At 47.5% G+C, this 17883-nt stretch overlaps 1 protein-coding gene across 9 annotated transcripts in view; it reads right to left on the bottom strand.

Annotated features, from left to right (window-relative positions):
* RIN2 (Ras and Rab interactor 2) overlaps positions 1–17883 on the bottom strand; it is a 219659-nt gene that overhangs the window by 39704 nt on the left and 162072 nt on the right. For 8 of the 9 annotated variants that reach the window (XM_032604441.1, XM_032604442.1, XM_032604444.1 and 5 more), the window contains one exon: positions 938–1130. In XM_032604441.1, the coding sequence (XP_032460332.1) occupies positions 938–1130 (193 nt within the window). Of the gene's footprint in view, positions 1–937; positions 1131–17883 lie in introns of those variants that run through there. The other variant, XM_032604450.1, reaches the window with a different exon arrangement.

The raw sequence follows: 17883 nt of genomic DNA on the forward strand, positions 1-17883 counted from the left end.
CCTCTCCATCTATTTCTTAGTTTCTATCTCTTGTCATGTGTTGTTTCCAGTATTAGTTTATCTGTGATTTACTGTATTTATCCTTGTTTTGGAAGTAGACATTGTACACAAGCGCTGTCCAGTAGAACTTTCTATGATGGTGGAAATGTTCACTACTTTGCGCTATCCATCCAATATGGTAGCCACCAACCCCTGGGACTAGGGAGCCCTTAAAATGTGGCTAATGCCACAGAGGAACCGAATTTTTTATTCTATTTTATTTTACTAATGTAATTTAAATAGCTACATGAGGCAAGCGGCTACCATGACAGACAGCACAGGAAATACCTACCCATCACTGAATAACATTTTCTGAGAAACTTCTCTAGCGTCATGGAGTGGGCTTGAGTAAGATGAGACTGGTCTTGGGTAGGGGGGAGCTGAAAAAACCCAACTGGACTTTGACTTGTCCCTGAGATAATCCAAGGAAAGGAGGATCACATTGACAGCCAGAGCAGACAAGACTACGGACATGGAACTTTTGAAGATTGGGTCCCATGTTGGATGGTTGGGCCCTGGCAGGGTTCCCAGGCTCACGCTGAAAGGAAAACCACAGGGGCAGCTGAGGACCCCACAACCAGACTCATCCCCAACGTCATATCTCCAGAAGGCAGGCCCAGGGCCTCCAGCCAACGGCCCCTCCTCAGGACCCTGGTGCCCAGTTACCCTGCAGACCTGGGTACACATGGTCACCGGGCAGAGGAAGGCAGAAGGACAAATCACGAAGGGCTCTGTTCCTGGGAGCTGCCTCCAGAACTTCTCTGCGGTGTAACGAGGTACACACTGGGAACTGTGCTCCCTGCAGGCTGGGAAGAGCTCTCTGGAAGTCCATGTCTTTCTCTTTAAGGAAGCGGCAGCCCTGCCCACCTCCACCTGCTTCCCCTATTCTGAGTCTTACCCCCGGAGGCTGTGCCCGTAGGACTCCTGCTGCCTCGTCTTCGCTCAGACCCAGCTGCAGCCATATGGGGTGGGTGTGCAGGAGCCGGTCCAAGATGCTGAGCCTGTTGGACAGGCTGTCGTAGCCAGAGTCCCGGGGACAGGTCTTCACATCCTTTTCCTCAGAGTAGCCATCGTCCTTGTGTCTCACCATGCTAGGAGAGAGAATTGGCAGGGGTCAAACGGCTGCGGCACAATCCCCCACACAAGGACAGCATCTCTCGGTCTCCTTGATGGGGCTGTCCTGTCATCACCACCTCCTCTGCCTTCCCCTCCAGACTGAAAGCTTTCCGGGGGCAGACATCAAGTTCTAGTTCACTCTTTACCTCTAACGTTACAGACAGTACTCAACAACGCTCAACACACCCAACCTTCTACTTCTAACCCAGTTTTCACAAGGTTCTAAACATCCTAAATGCTGTTTACTCTGTCTTCTGCCATAGAACGTTTCTTACTTTGAGCCAAACACTCTAAATTCCGTATGGTAACCGTGAAATCAAGAGCGCGACCAGGCAAGCGCTAAAAGCCAAGACAAACACTCACACTCACGCACACTCATTTTGTACCCAAAGAACTGCATTTCATTTCTTTCCAGGCACTTTCATTTTCCTTACTATATTATTTCCAATAGAAAAGCACAGTTGAATGGTGTGTTGTGCTATTCATAAAATCATATGAACATTATTCATAATTGCCATACATAAAGTGGAAACATCCCAAATCTCCATCAACTAAAGGATGGATAAATAAAATGCGGTATATCCATACAATGGAATTTGATTCAGCCATTATAGTCATTCATTCTTTTTATGAATGAGGCGCGGGTCCATGCTACGAAATGAATAAACCCTGAAGACCCCACGCTAAGTGAAAGAAGCCCGACAAAATAATGTACTGATTCTACTTATATGAAATACCTGGATTAGGGAAAAACATAGGGACAGAAAGATTAGTGGCTGCTGGGGGATGCGGAGTGGCGTGGGGTATCTCATGACTGCTCATGGGAGTGGAGGTTCTTTCGAGGTAACGAAACTGCTCTGGAATGAAGTGAGCTCATGGCTGTACAACTTCGTGAAATACTGAAAACCACAGAACTGCATGGCATGTGATGAAACCTCAAAAAAAAAAGAAAAAAAATTGGACTTCCCTGGTGGTGCAGTGGTTAAGAATCCGCCTGCCAATGCAGGGGACACGGGTTCGAGCCCTGGTCCGGGAAGATCCCACATGCCACGGAGCAGCTTAAGCCCGTGCGCCACAACTACTGAGCCTGCGCTCTAGAGCCCGCGTGCCTAGAGCCCGTGCTCCGCCACGAGAGAAGCCACCGCAATGAGAAGCCCGTGCACCGCGGCGAAGAGTAGCCCCCGCTCGCCACAACTAGAGAAAGGCCGCGTGCAGCAACAAAGACCCAATGCAGCCAAAACTAAATAAATTTATAAAAAAAGATACCATATTGCTGTCCGTCATCTCCCTTGGCACCCAACCCTAACCCTGCTATTGAGTATTTAATCCCCATTCTACAAACGAGGAAACTGAGCCCCAAGAAGCTCCTGAGCTGTCCAGAGTAATAAACAACCATGAAATGGCAGAGGTAGAAATTCCAGAGGTCTGGTGTTCCTCCAACTTTGCAAGTAACAGGTGAGATCGTGAACACGGGAAGGCTTGTATCATGCGGTGCCTACTTTTGGCCCAACCTTTATAAATATTTTCTCATCTCTTCCTCACGGTAGCCCTGAAAGGAGGGGCCAGGATCCCAGTTTTCAAAAAAAGGACCAGAGGAGGCGCTTTCCTTCCTTGAGGAGCCTGCCCAAGGGCAGGCCTCTGTCAAGAGAGGGTGGAGACCCCTGCCCAAGGCTGCTTAAGCTCTGGGGTGTCTTCCCCTCTACCACACTCAGAGCTCTCCATGAGCTGGTCATCAACATGGCCCTGGAACAGCCAGTGGGACCACCAGGCCTGACCATCCGTGTCTGCACAGCCGAGTTCAGGTGGGGTACACACCATCTTCAAATGTCTGCACCCAAAGAGACCCAAATGTATGGCCTGGAGGAAGGCTTTAACAGTGAGGAAGACAGGTGGTGGGTCTGAATGAAGGGGAGGGAGGGAAAGGAAGTGTGTCACCCCCACGTGGACCACTCCACCCCTAAGAGGAAGCCCACCTAAGTGAACATTTTGGGGCATGCAGGCTCAGAAACAGCCCCCCACGATGACAGCACGAGGGCCACCAGAGACCCCCCCCCCCCCTCCCCACACCCTCTCCATCACCTCTTGACTCGCTCCAGATCTAAAGAATCTCGTGCTCCCATTCAAGATTTACATTTCCTCTGCTCTCAGATATGTGAGTGTTTTTCTTTACCGCTGCTGCAGTTTTCCAGATGGGACCATCTGTGCCCAGAGAGGGCAGTTCCTCATTCTGGAAATACCATTCCAGGGCCTCCAGGTATTTTGAAGTGAATCTTTGCAGCTCTAGGAACAAACTCTTCAAAATGAAGCTGGTGTTAAAATTCCTTTCCCATGAGGTAAGGCAGGCAACTTTATGGCAGTGATTTTCACCCCTGGCTGCCCATGAAAATCGCCTGGGGAGTTTAAATTTTTGTGATGGCTAGACTGCACCCCCAGATCCAATAAATCAGACACTTTGGGGCAGAACGCAGACATCAGAATGGTTTAGGTTCCCCAGGGTACAGCCAAGTTTACAACCGTTGCTTTGCATCAGCACTTGAGCCTGGGTGAGAAATCTCCTGGGGAGTGTGAAGCCACACTTCCTGGTTTCAGCCCCCGATATTCTGATTGTGCAGGTCCGGAGTAGGCCTAGGATTCTGCATTTGTAGCAGGTTCTGGGGTAACGCTGATGCTGCCAGTCCCAGAACCTGAGGAGCACGTGCTTGAGACCTAAGAGCAAAATATGCACTTGAACTCAGACCCAGTTAGGTTTTTTTTTTTTGGAGGGGAGGGGAGACAGGTAACCAGCCATTGAAAGAGTTCTGGGAACTCTAATAAAGATATATTTCAGGCCTGTCATCTCAAGTTGGCGATATTTTACCAAGACCAAATTCTACCACCTGTAGCATGGCAATCCTGACACTCGCGTGCTGAGAGTTGACACTTCTTCCTTCCTTAGAAGGGCCCCTCCTGCTCATCCAGTTGTTAAGAAGCTATACAGCAGAAACTAACACAACGCTGTAAAGCAATTATACTCCAATAAAGATGTTAAAAAAAAAAAAAGAAAAGAAATATAAGAGTGAGAGAGATCCACGCCCCCCCCCAAAAAAAAGAAGCTATAAAGACTTTGTTCTGACAACAGACCTCACCTTTAAAAACCACGGCCCAGGGCGTCCCTGGTGGCGCAGTGGTTGGGAATCCGCCTGCCGATGCAGGGGACACGGGTTCATGCCCCGGTCCGGGAAGATCCCACATGCCGCAGAGCGGCTGGGCCTGTGAGCCATGGCCGCTGAGCCTGCGCGTCCGGAGCCTGTGCTCCGCAACGGGAGAGGCCACAACAGTGAGAGGCCCGCGTACCGCAAAAGAAAAAAATATAAAAACCACGGCCTAGACTGGAAGGCGGTGAATAAGATTCATGGGACCTCATAAAGGAGCAACCCTAAATTAGACCTTGTCTTTGCAAATGACTAAGCTCATGCTTGTCCTGCTTGTGGGGACAAGCCTTGGGAAAGAACTAATGAGGGAAATACTAAAACTGTAGTGGATGCTGTTGGTGCGCTGCCCGCCTAGACCGCCTTTACCAACCAGGCATCCATGCCCCTGCTGCTATGAGTGGGACGCGTCTGGGGTGCTAGTCCCACTTCAGAGCTCCCTGAGGGGTCAGGCAGAGGCGACACCCCTGCTGACCCCACATCTTTGCCTGGCTTCCTCCCCATCCCATCCTATAAGCCCCGTCTCTGGCTCTGTTTCTAGAGAATCCAATCCAAGAAAGAATCTGATGAGATGAATAGAACCATGATTCTAAGACAGATGTCTGCACGCAGATGTGAGGGTGGGCAAAGGATGAGTGGCTTATAAAAGATAAACCACCGAGGGCTTCCCTGGTGGCGCAGTGGTTGAGAATCCGCCTGCTAATGCAGGGGACACGGGTTCGAGCCCTGGTCCGGGAAGATCCCACATGCCGCGGAGCAACTAGGCCCGTGAGCCACAACTACTGAGCCTGCGCGTCTGGAGCCTGTGCTCCACAACAAGAGAGGCCGCGATAGTGAGAGGCCCGCGCACCGCGATGAAGACTGGCCCCCGCTTGCCACAACTAGAGAAAGCCCTCGCACAGAAATGAAGACGCACCACAGCAAAAATAAATTAATTCATTAATAAACTCCTACCCACAACATCTTCTTTGAAAAAAAAAAAAAAGAGAAACCACCGAGAAGGAGACTCAGGAGATGGTCACAGTGGGAAGACTGGCACCTGAGACCTGGCCAGCTCCCTTTTTAAGCTTTGTCTGAAAGTGGCAAATAACATCTCATGAATGGATGCTAATGAAAGACTTAGGAAACAGAACGTTCAGAGCCTTAAAATGTCATCCCATGGATTCCTTATCCTGAAGAGGAGAAGATGCCCTGACAATGGAGGAACCTGGGAGACATCTCCCTGACTAAGCGATCAGGGTCAACATCTCCAGCACCTGACATGGTACCTCTGACCTCTGATGCTCTGAGATTATAACACCACCAAGTCCTCCTGCCCCCAAATGTATTTAACCTGAATCCACGTGGGAGGAAACAGACAAATCCAAATTCAGGGATTTCTGCAAAACCACTGGCCTGAACTCGTCAAAATGTCAGTGTGGTGAAAGATTATTTAAAGAAAAGAAACTGTGGGTTATTGTAGATAAAAGGAGACTAAACAGATGTGATAACCATGTTTAGTGCACAGAATTGATCACATACGGCCTCAGAATAAAAAGCAGCTACAGGGTTTCCCTGGTGGCGCAGTGGTTGAGAGTCCACCTGCCGATGCAGGGGACGCGGGTTCGTGCCCCGGTCTGGGAAGATCCCACGTGCCGCGGAGCGGCTGGGCCCAGTGAGTCATGGCCGCTGCGCCTGCGCGTCCGGAGCCTGTGCTCCACAACGGGAGAGGCCACAGCAGTGAGAGGCCCGCGTACCGCAAAAAAAAAAAAAAAAGCAGCTCTAAAGAACAACTGGGAATATCTGAAAAGGGTAGATATTAGATAACATTTTTTTGATATTTAATCTCCTGACTGTGCTAGCTTTATTATGGTTATGTAGGAAAATGTTCTTGTTCTTAAAAGATGCATGAGACACATACTGAAAAATTTAAAGGCAAAGTGTGAAAATGTTAGAAATTAAGTACCAAATGATCAGCCCCTCATGCCTTTCCACCCCCTCAAAAAAAGGGAAAAATACAGAGGTAAGGAAAATGTGGAAACATTTCAACAACTGGTGAGTATGGGTGAATAGTACCCTTCTTGCTGCTTTTCTGCAACTTGAAATTTCTTAAAATAATAGGTTGGGGGAAATGGGATGGGAAAATATATAGCATCTCACTGGGCTTTTATGAGCATAGGATTCATTTATTTATTCAACTATTACTACTATTTCCAAGTGTCTAGGCCCACTTTCATGGGGAGATGAAGCTCAATTATGGATTCAGTGAGACCCGCACCCACATGTGAAAATACTGGGCAAAGCACAGAATGCCCCACAAACCTAAGGTGCCTCCAGGGGCAGAGAAAAAAGCACTGGAAAACTCAGACAGTATGTGCTCCCATTCCAACCAACCCGGGCCTCAGGGCTCTATGGCAGATGGGTGGCAACTACACCCGCTCTGGCAGGGGCAGGGCTCTCTAACATTCTGGTCACACTCAACTTAAGACTCTTCAGAGTGTGGGATGTGAGTGGCCTTTCCGCTTGGCTGTATTCCCGTCATTCCCGGCACCAGGCGTTGGTAGCCTAGGCAGGTGCAAGAAAAAGTGATGGCAGCCCGCACATCCTAATGCAGGACGGGCAGAAAGACCTGATCACAGAATCAGATTCAGCTCAGAGAAACCACAAACTTGCGGCAGTGTTCCCAAGGGATGCTTTCTTGTCCTAATCCAGAACCCCAGAGGATGGCACAGTTCATTGAGGCAGCTTCTAAGGTCCAGGGTCTAAACCAAAGTATATTCAGAAAGGCTCCCTTGTCCCTCCCAACACACCACTCCCTCTCCCCAGCTCCAGCCCAAACAACACATTACTTTACAGTTAAGTCTTTTTTTTTTTTTTCAAATAAAGACAGGTAATTAAGAAAGCAATACATAAAATACGGGAAACTTTGACGTGAAGTTGTTTCAGTGCAGTCGATACCCTCGACAACCTTCTGTATACAAGAATCCTAGCTCAACTGTCGAATAGCAGAAATGAACTTTAAGGGAACTAGATACAAGGCAAAATGCCCAATTGTGACTCTCAACAAGGGTGGCACACGTCCATCTGGCGAATGGGTCTCAGCACGAGTGCAGTGCTCTGGAGGGCTCTGTCCTCAGTCAGGACATGGGGACAAAACAAGTATACAGAAAAAAACAGAAAGCCCTCCAAACCTTTCCTATGTGCATTAGAAACACATCATGAAGCTGAACAATTACATTTTTTAAATGGATAATTTATATCGACACCTACGATAACATGTACTTGATTATTTTTTAAGGACAAAAGCTATTTCAATTAAATATTTTAAATGTGCTAAGACTTTTCCTTTCTAGAGCAGAGTGTTATATCCCAGTTCAATGAAAAAAGAGACAGGTTTAGTCAGTTAACAACTTGAGAAAACCTCTCGTAGAATGAATGGCAAGTGCTCTGAGGAATTATATCTATATAATTATATGATATATATATAAGATGGGCTCCCAAACCAGATTCCATGGCTCCCTGGCTCGCTCTGTGTGTTTGCATGGAGGAGAGCAATGCACCTTTGCACAAGCCCTATCCCGTCTACCTTGGAATTTGCTACCTTTGCAATCTCCTTCATGGAAAAGCCGTCCTTATATTTTAGCTAGGTTTTCTGCTTTGCCTCTACTAACAGAACTAGTGGGCCCTGTAAGTTGAGTCATGTGGAGACATGTGGATGACTAAGTCTGCAGGATTATTTGGAGGAAGGATTATCACAACCCCCTAAAGTACACCTTGGCTTTCGGCCTTTGTCTCCTTCTTCCCTACTCCTCGATTCCTTGCCCCACGCACCACCCTTGATCTCCTCTATCAGGCTTTACAAGAGGCAGTTCTCTTCGTGGAAGCAGTACTCTGCCCGCTGTGCCTGCTCTTTTCAGGCCAATCCTGGCTTTGGATGTGGGGCTGAGTAATTTACAAGGGCCCCCTCGTGGGATCTGAAGGGGTGAGACACAGGCTATACCTGGGTCTTACCTCCCAGGCCCTACCTGGATTTCCAGCAAAGATAACTCTCAGGGAAGACAGAGCTCTGCCTGCAGCCCAAAGGCCGGTTCCCTGAAGGTCACCAGTGGACCTTCCAGACCTTTAAGAAAACTAATCGTTTTTCCTTACTTACACTGTAAAGGCCTAATAAAAAGTCAGAGGGTGAATCAAGAGAAACAGATGGGGCTCATTATTATCAATAAGATGCTAACATCGTCATTAAAACAAAACAAAAACAAACAACAGAAGAGCCCAAGGTTCCAAGTTGCTTTTGCCTAGGACTTAATTATGGCTTAAGAGTCATCTCATTGCCTATTTGCCTGACATAAAGAGCTGCAGTCCTGTTACAAAGCGAGGAACTCAAAAACAAAACAAAATCCTACCTGGTAGGATAGAATAGATTAATTTTGATATTTTATAACTTTTCAGTGGTTTATTAAAAGTTGACAGTAATTCCCAAAGAGTGCTGGATACACTAAGGTAGTTCTTGGAAGCACAGTTTTTATTTTAATGTCCAGTATTTAATATAATAGTTACATGTATTTAGTGTAATTCCCAATTATGGTGGGGATACTTACTTTTACCCCCATTTTTTATTGTGGAAAAATACACATGACATAAAACTTACTATCCTAACCATTTTTAAGTGGTATTAAATACATTCATATTGTTGTACAACCATCAGTACTGTTCAAAAAGAAACAACAGGTCCCAAATGGAGTCACTTGTGCTGAGCTCATCAAAACTTACTACCTAACCTAAGTATGGTTTCAACCTTCCCCAGGAATGGGACCTTTAACCGGCCAGCTTGAAATTTCCTTGCAAGCACTAATAAGATATTCAGCCTGAGAGACCCCTTCCTTTCCCTTAGGAGGGTGACCTTGCCAAAAACAACGAATTCCTTGCTAATAGTTTCATGTTTCCATTTCCTCTCTACCTTAAAAAACCTTTCCTTTTCTGCAGCTCTAGGGAGTTCCTTTCTCCTGGCTAGATGGGATGCTTCCTGATTTGAGAATCGTCCAATAAAGCCATTCATGTTCAGAACTGTTTTCCCCTTGCAAATCTGAAGCTCTATACCTGTTAAACAGCAACTCACATTCCTCCCTTCTGCCTAGTCCCTGGAAACCACCCTCTACTTTCTGTCCCTATGAATTTCACGACTCTAAATACCTCATATAGGGACCTCCCTGGTGGCGCAGTGGTTAAGAATCCGCCTGCCAATGCAGGGGACACGGGTTCAAGCCCTGGTCTGGGAGGATCCCGCGTGCCACGGAGCAGCTGAGCTTGTGCGCCACAACTACTGAGCCTGAGCTCTAAGTAGAATCACGTGGCACTTGTCTTTTCATGACTGACTTATTAAATTTATTTTAAAATAAACGTAACAAGTGAGTCAATTTAAAGAAAAACATGAGGTAGATGAAGAGTAAAGATGGTACATGAATAAGTGAAAAATCATGGCACAATCAATGAAGCTTGGGCCGAGACAGTCCAAATGAGGAGAGAACATTTCTCCCATATCCATCTTCACAAACCCTTCTCTTAGTTTCAAGGGGGAAGGTCATCCTGAGAAAAGCATCTATTTGCCCCTGCTCAGCCCCCTCCTTGCTCACGTTCAAGCTGTTCTTGAGTGTCCACAACTGACTCCAACCCGCCTGTCAAAACCAGGCTCAAATCCTGTCCCCAGCGCCCCCCACCCCGCCCCGGGCCCCTGCAGCTGCGCTGAATTCCTTCACCCACTGTTCATATGCCTCCGGGGCGCTCACCCCATTTTACTCTGTATCACACGTATCTCTTTCTAGCCTTACTTCATCCCTTGGCCATACTCAGGCCTAACCCTGGGCAGGCGTGGAATAAATGCCTGCTCTGGGCATGACAGGGATGGGGTAGGAGGGCGATTCCTTGTGACGGAGAAAGGGGAGAAGCTCAGTGGGCAAAGAGAAGTGGGGGGCCCTGGGTCCCCACTGCACATCCTCTGACTCAGGCCTGTCCTCGGCCAGGCCCCGACAACAGAATCTGGCCACCAGTTCCTGTCTCAGGAGACAAAGGGTTCTTGTCTCTGTGTTTACCAGGAAATGGGTGGGGAGGGGAAGCAGATACGCCACCCCAAAATACGCCACTTTGGCAAGTGGATTGTTTCAAGTTGAAGACAGCCCAGCTGACTCAGAGAGAGCCACCTTCCCCTTAACTGCTTGAAAGAACTCGGATAGAGGCCTGGCCAGGAAGAGAGCTACTGGCAAAGGTGACCTTCCAAAACAGAAAGACTTCTCTGCATCACAGACAACCTGTGTACCAACACCTGCTCCTCTCACCTTCCTGTGAACTGTCTTCTCCTCTTTGAAGGAGATCCCGAGCCCTTTCTTAGCTCAGGATGGCACAGAAGCCTTGTTTGCTGACCGTCTTTGGGTTTCACGCCTTTAGGGCCCCGTTACGTACGAAATTTGTTTTTCTCCTGTTAAGGTCTTATGTCAGTTTAATGACTAGATCAATATAGAAGCTAGAGGGTAGAAAGGAAAGTTTTCCTCCCCTACAGTGGCAAAAATCACCATAGCCAGCAAAAGCCCCCTGGCCTCTGGCCATCTCAGGGTCTGGGGCGAGAAAAGAAGCAGTCCAAATCCTTCCAGGGCGACAAATCCAAACTTTTAGCGGCTCTGTCCTCACTGCTCGTGTGTTTCCCTCGTGGACACCCCCTCCAGCCTCCCATGGAGCAACAAGGGGTGGACTTTGAGTGTAAAAGTCATTGCTGAGTTTTGGTCTAGAATTGTACTTCCACGCCTGCCAGACAAAGGGCATTGGTGCTAAGCTCTCCAATCAAGGCCCCCCAGTACAGAATGCCTTCCCCACCCCTGGGGATGAGACTTAGAATTCCAACCAAAGTGGCCGGATGTACCCCAGCTGGTAGAGCACAGGAGGCATCGGGAGATCCTCCTGGCAGGAAAGCTACCTTTGGTGAAGGAAAGGAAAAACCCAAAGTGGGAACCTCACACGCATACCTCCTGGGGATGTACCATTCATTTATCAATGGATTCTCATTTACTCAGAATCAAACCCACCCACTTCCCACACATGTGAACGAGGCAATATCAAGACGCAGTGTTTTGGAAGGCACGTGGACCCCGATCCTAGGGTCCGCTAAGCCTCGTGACCCTTAGTGGTTTTGGGGGAAGAGCATTTGTAGTCAGACCTGGATCAAAGCCTCAGTTGACTCTTTCTAACTGTGAGGCTTGGGCCCATTGCTGCCTGTCCTCCAGCCTCAGTTGCCCCGTCTCCAGAGACGGATTCTTGTCGAAAAAAGGAATCTGTTACTAAAACAAACAAAATCCGAAACGAGCTGAGCAGAAGAGCCTGGAGCATCTTGAGAGGTACGAGTAGATCCTGTTCAGTAGTTTCCAGGATGTCTCTTATTCTCTCCTAATTTTTAGAAATTCAGAAAAAGAAACAAGGCAATGTCTTTTCACTCTAGACTATTCAAATATTATTCTACAGGGAATTCTGTGGCGGCCCAGTGGTTAGGACTCTGCGCTTCTACAGCAGGGGGCCCGGGTTCCATCCCTGGTCAGGGAACTAAGATCCCGCAAGCCACGTGGTACGGCCAAAACAAACAAACAAAAAAAATGTGAGCCTTCTTGAGGATGGCTCCTGGCAGGTGCCTCTAGCTGGGGTGTTCTCCGTCCATCATCAGGGTCGAGTCCCAACCTGGACTCTGGTGCTTGCCATCCTCAACCTCCAGATGGAAAAAAGTAAGGATGGAAAGCTACTTCTCCTGATGTTTCTGTGTCGAAATTTCCAGGCATATCCTCCCTCTCGGGGAGCCTCCCTTCCTCGTTCTGCCCGTGTTGAGCCTTCAGCTGCCCCCCAGCCTAACAGAACCTCTTCACGTGATGTCACCTCAACCAGCTGCAATGGCAAGGAAGATGCACCTGGACACGGCCCTCCAGAGGGCTCGGCCTTCCAGCTACAAGAGGCCAGTGCAGAGTTGTCTTCAGAATTAAGGACCAGACAGAAGTCGGAGCCCTGTGTCCACCCTGGCCTTGCTCTTGGAGCTGTAGATCCTTGCCGATGTATCAAAAGGAATCCAAACACACCCCAAATACCAAGAAGTGGCTAAGATGCCAGGCTTGGTGGGAGATGAATCAGGACATCAATAGGTTCTAGAAAAATGTTAGCAGAAAAAGACTCCTCTGTAGAGAGACAGAGAAAACAACAGCTCATCCCAAACAGATCCATCTAATAAAAATTTCTGGCAAAAGGACCAGTTCCAAATTTTTTTTTTTTTTTTTTTTTTTTTTTTGCTGTACTCGGGCCTCTCACTGTTGTGACCTCTCCCGTTGCAGAGCACAGGCTTTATTTATTTAGTTTATTGCCTTCTTTGAGGTCAAAACGCTAGAAATTGATAGAACTGGGCCCAGTCCTGACTTGTGCAGTTTCCCTGTACCACGAAAATGGATATTTTCATTCCTCAAGGCCTTTTTGTACCCTTAAACTCTGCAAGGAAAAAGATGAACAGATTTTGGGTCACGGGCTTTATTCCTCAAGGGCTGCTGCTTTCTGGGGGAGGAGGCCTCCACTTCCTCAAAGAGATTTCTAAAAGCACGTGGTAGGAGGATTTTTGTGAAAAGGCTTCATCTACTGAGGACCAGTTGGAGAGAACAGCACAGAAAAGGGAACATTTCCCCTTCAGGGAGGAGGCCCTGCCATTTTCACGAGAGGAGAAGGATTTGGTGACTTTTTTTGCTTATGAACTTCCTGCCGTCATCTCTCCAGTGAGAGATGAAAAGGGCAGATATGGGCCAGAGCTGGCAGGGGCCTTCACTCGTTCCTGTAAAACTAAGAAAGGAACAAAGAACCTGTTGTCCTGGGAACGCTTGGAGCTGAAAGCAGGAGCAGGGGCCAGGCCGGCTGGGTCTCGCCCGCTGACCCTGGAGCCCGGGCTGCGGCCAGTGCGGGGTTTCACGGAAAGGCAGCTCTCCTTTGGGTCACACCGCTGTTGTCTCCGAGCTGAACTAAATCACCACTGCATCTAACCGAGCAGACGCTTTGTGGCAGAGTCAACTACCAATGTAGCAGCCAGCCAGGGTCTGTGAAGGCCGAGATGGATCCAACTCCAAAGGATGCCACTGTCAAAATTGTGTGCCCAAGTGCAGTGTGGGCAGGGATGCCAGTCCCCCGACAAAGATGGAGTCAACTTCTAGGACACACTGTGCATTTCCAGGATGATCCAAAACGCCCTCATAAGTCAGCGAAAATCATGCATGATCTGCCACTTGGATGCACAGAAAACACTGGCAGGATACGCACCCAGGCAAAGAAATAAAATAGCCAACAAGCAATCAGAAGTGGCTCTATCTCAGGTGGTGGTTCATGGTAATACTTATTTTTATTTTTTGCACTGTGCTTTCCCCACAACGTACATGTTCTACTTTGCTAATCAAAAAAGAAATCGTTATACACACTACTATATGGAAAATAGATAACAAATAAGGACCTACTGTATAGCACAGGGAACTCTTCTCAACACTATGTAATGACCTATATGGGAAAAGAATTTTAAAAAGAGTGGATATATGTATAATTGATTCACTTTGCTGTATAGCAGAAACTAACATAACATTTAAAATCAACTATACTCCAATAAAAATTTTTTTAAAAAAAGAAATCTTACATGTCCTTTTTAAAAACCTTCCCCAATATCTCCAATCAAGATGGGCAAAACAGCTGTTTGGGGAACTTGTACTTACACTTGCTCACCTCATTCTTTAAGGCTGAGTCTCATCTTTCCTAAAACCACCTCCTACCTGGAATTACCTGCATTGTCTCCGAGGTCCCCAGGACATCTGGCATAGTCCCCATTACGTCCTCATTCCATTATTTGATACTTGTTTACAATCCTTTCTCCCTTAGGTTGGGTAACTCTTCAGGCTCCCCTGAAGAGTTATAGGTATTTTAGCAAATAGCACCCACTCAAGAAATATTTTCTGTAAATTGAACTTAATTGTTGCTACATTGGTAACAGTGTGAGCAAGGAGTTGGTCAAGCCTCATAGAATTCCTTGACACACTGTTCCAGACACTCGTGGTGCCTTGAAATCAGGAAACACCTTAAGGAACTGGGGGCAAATTGATCAAGCTAGTCATAGCAGAATATCCCCGGGACTTCCCTGGTGGCCCAGTGGTAAAGAATCCTCCTTCCAACGCAGGGTATGCAGGTTCGATCCGTGGTCAGGGAACTAAGATCCCACGTGCCGCAGGGCAATTAAGCCCGCGCACCACAACTACTGAGCTCACCGCCTCAACTACAGAGCCCACGTGCCACAACTAGAGAGAAGCCCATGCACCGCCACAAAAGATCCCACATGCGTCATCGAAAAATCTGTGCGCCACAACTAAGACCCAACACGGCCAAATAAATAAATAAAATATTTTTTTTAAAAAAGAATATCCTCGATGAGCGTGATAGGTAAATGTCTTACTGCAAAACGGTTACTGCTAATTATGAACAGAGCTATGTCCCTCCAAAGCACCCCACCTGTCCTGCTTCCACTGAAGGCAGAGGGGCTGTGTCTATGGTGTCCCTCGGGGTGTTTCAGACAAATGGAGTTTCAACTGTTTTCAACCCAGGCAAAGAGCTTCTCTGTCCTGTTTGCCATCAGATATTCTTTGAGAGAGAATGTGAACAGGCAAGCACTGACAAATTAGAATTAGTGGAAATGTGCATTAACAATTCTTAGCAATAGATCATGTGTAAGACAAAGCCATAAACTTTGATAACAGCAAACACTTTTTAGAAGGGACCTAAGATACTGAAAGATACACCTAATATTCTGTAGCAAATGATTATTGTAAGCTTCCTGTGTCTGCTGCAGGAAGCAAACCAACCTTTTTGACAGGTGTGGCTGGTTCTAGGCGTGGCCTGCCCTCAGATGCCACAGCATCTGAACGAATGGCTTGAGGTACAGGCAGGTTTCCAGATATGGCAAAAGAGGAAAATATTTGTTCTTCTGGCTAACACTGCACACAACACAGACACTATGCAAGGAGACAAAATGCAAAGCGAGTTTTGCCTCCAATGACTTGAACTTGCTTCCAAATGACCTCATGAATACATTCTCCAAGATCTCCAGAAGAGCAGAAGTAGCCATAAATCAGAGAAGAATAGTCACTCTGTCTGTGACGTTTCAAGAGAAAGAAAATGGAAAGGAATAATATGAAGTCACATTAAATTCTGTTTGAAGTTACCGACGTTGAGGACATGTATTTATTAAATACGGGAAACTGTACTGGAGGCAGATGTATTCTGAGTTTAAAAGAAGAATTTAAACGCCCATAGTAGCTGTATCAGATTTGGGCACATTCAGTTCTTAGTTATGATGCAGCCAATGGCCTTGGTCAAATGAATTCACGCGATGCTAAATATTTCTGCATATAAGTACTGAGCAAAGTAAAGGAGAAGAAGCTAAGAGATGGAGAGAATTTTGTTGGCAGTTCTTTTCTGCTGCAAGTTTACGATCTAAGATTCATAAGCAGAAATAGAAATAATAAAAGGTACATATTTTTTCTCATTATTTCTGGATTATTGTCTTTTTTCATCCCCTCCCCCAAATAATCCTTTCCATAACTTCACAGGTTTCATAAATATCACCCAATGAATTGGCTGTCAGCTCAGAATCCCCCAGGACTTTAGCCTTGAATCTAGACATATGAAAATGGTAAAAGGATGCTCTGTTAAAACTGGAGAGTCAGGGCTTCCCTGGTGGTGCAGTGGTTAAGGAACCGCCTGCCAGTGCAGGGGACATGGGTTCGAGCCCTGGTCCGGGAAGATCCCACATGCCGCGGAGCAACTAAACCTGTGTGCCACAACTACTGAGCCCATGTGTCATAACTACGGAGCCCGCATGCCTAGAGCCCGTGCTCCTCAACAACAGAGGCCAACTCAATGAGAAGACCACGCACCACAACAAAGAGTAGCCCCTGCTAGCCGCAACTAGAGAAAGCCCGTGCGCAGCAACGAAGACCCAACGCAGCCAGAAATAAAATAAAAAACAAAAAACAGAAAACTGGAGAGTCCCTAATTCCTGACTCCCAGAGCATTGAGATAAGCACTGAGTCACAACATACAGGTAATCACACCTGCGTTCATCCGTCATGGTTTCAGAAGCTCTTACACCCACACATCCATCCAAATGGCTAGATTGAAAAAGTAGCCGATAGCAAGTACAGATGAGAACAGAGCATTCAGGACTCCCACACACTGTTGGTGGAAGTGCAAACTGACAAAATGACTTTGGAAAAGTCCTGGGCACCGTTTACTAATGTGGGATATATACGCATCCTACAACCAAACAATTCACTCCCATACCCCTAACTGAAACATGTCACATGTGTTCCCCAAAAGACACGCACAAGAAATTTCACTGCAGCATTATTCAAAATGGTCCCACGCTGGAAACAAGGCAAGTATCCATCAACAGTAGAATGGATACACAACTTGTGCTGTAGTCACAGAACGGAATACGTGCTGTATGACTCCAGTCACATAAAGTTCAAAAAGAGGCAAAACGAATCGATGGCAATAGAAGGTGGTTACCTTGCCGTGCAGGGTTCAGAGGGAGCCCCTGGGGGCACTGAGAATGTTCTGTGTCTTGATCTAGGTGCTGTGCTGTGTTTACTTTGTGACAACTCGTCAAACTGTGAACTGATGTGTGTGCTTTTTCTTCATCTTGTTTTACTCTGGTGGGACTTTCTGAAATGCGGCACTAAATGCGAGAGGGTTTCATTCAGAAGCCACAGGGCAGCTAACAGGTCCTGGTTGTGCCTCTTCCCCAGACTGTAAGCCACCACGCTCCTCTTCCAATCTCGTGTTCCAACCTCTAGCCAAGTGAAGAAGTGAAGGGCTGTACCAGGGGCGGACAGTCTGAGTGTCTTGTGGTTTTGCTATCAATGCTGTTGCACAGCTGCTAAGAAGCTTGCAACTTCCCCAGGGACACAGACCCTTCCAGAAGTGGCCAGTGGTGGGGAACGACTGCTACCCCGTGGCATTGGGCAGGGCTGGCCAAGGGAGTTTTGAATTCTGTGTGTCTGAACTGGGGGGTGGAGTGATGGGGGTGGAGTTTCAGGAGCCTGGGCACCCCTAGCCATCCACTTGGGCTGTACAGAGGGGCAGTGACAGCCATCATGACCTAGTCCAGCTGGGATCCCCAGGGGGCCTGCACACCCAGACGGAGCCTCTTTTAGTGAAGTTGTTTTGCTAGATCCCTCTTTCTACCTGAGGACAAAGGGATCTTCGGAGATGGGCCTCAGTCCAGAGGTGATGAGTCCAGGTAGGGATGCGGGTGGAGCACTGATGACGTGCCTTCCCAGAGACACCCTTCCCCCAACCGCAAAGGGATTGGAAAATCGCGGGGGAAGGAGGGGAAAGTAAAAAGCCTTTATTTTCCCAGACTCTAGTCTTTGGGGGAAAGGGGTGGGGAGAAGGAGGGAATAAGCCGCAGCATTTGGAGAGAGCATCGACAAGAAACCCGTCAGCCTCCTCCGGGCTTCCCAGCTTC

Source organism: Phocoena sinus, chromosome 15, assembly GCF_008692025.1.
Source record: "Phocoena sinus isolate mPhoSin1 chromosome 15, mPhoSin1.pri, whole genome shotgun sequence".
NCBI classification, from domain to species: domain Eukaryota; kingdom Metazoa; phylum Chordata; class Mammalia; order Artiodactyla; family Phocoenidae; genus Phocoena; species Phocoena sinus.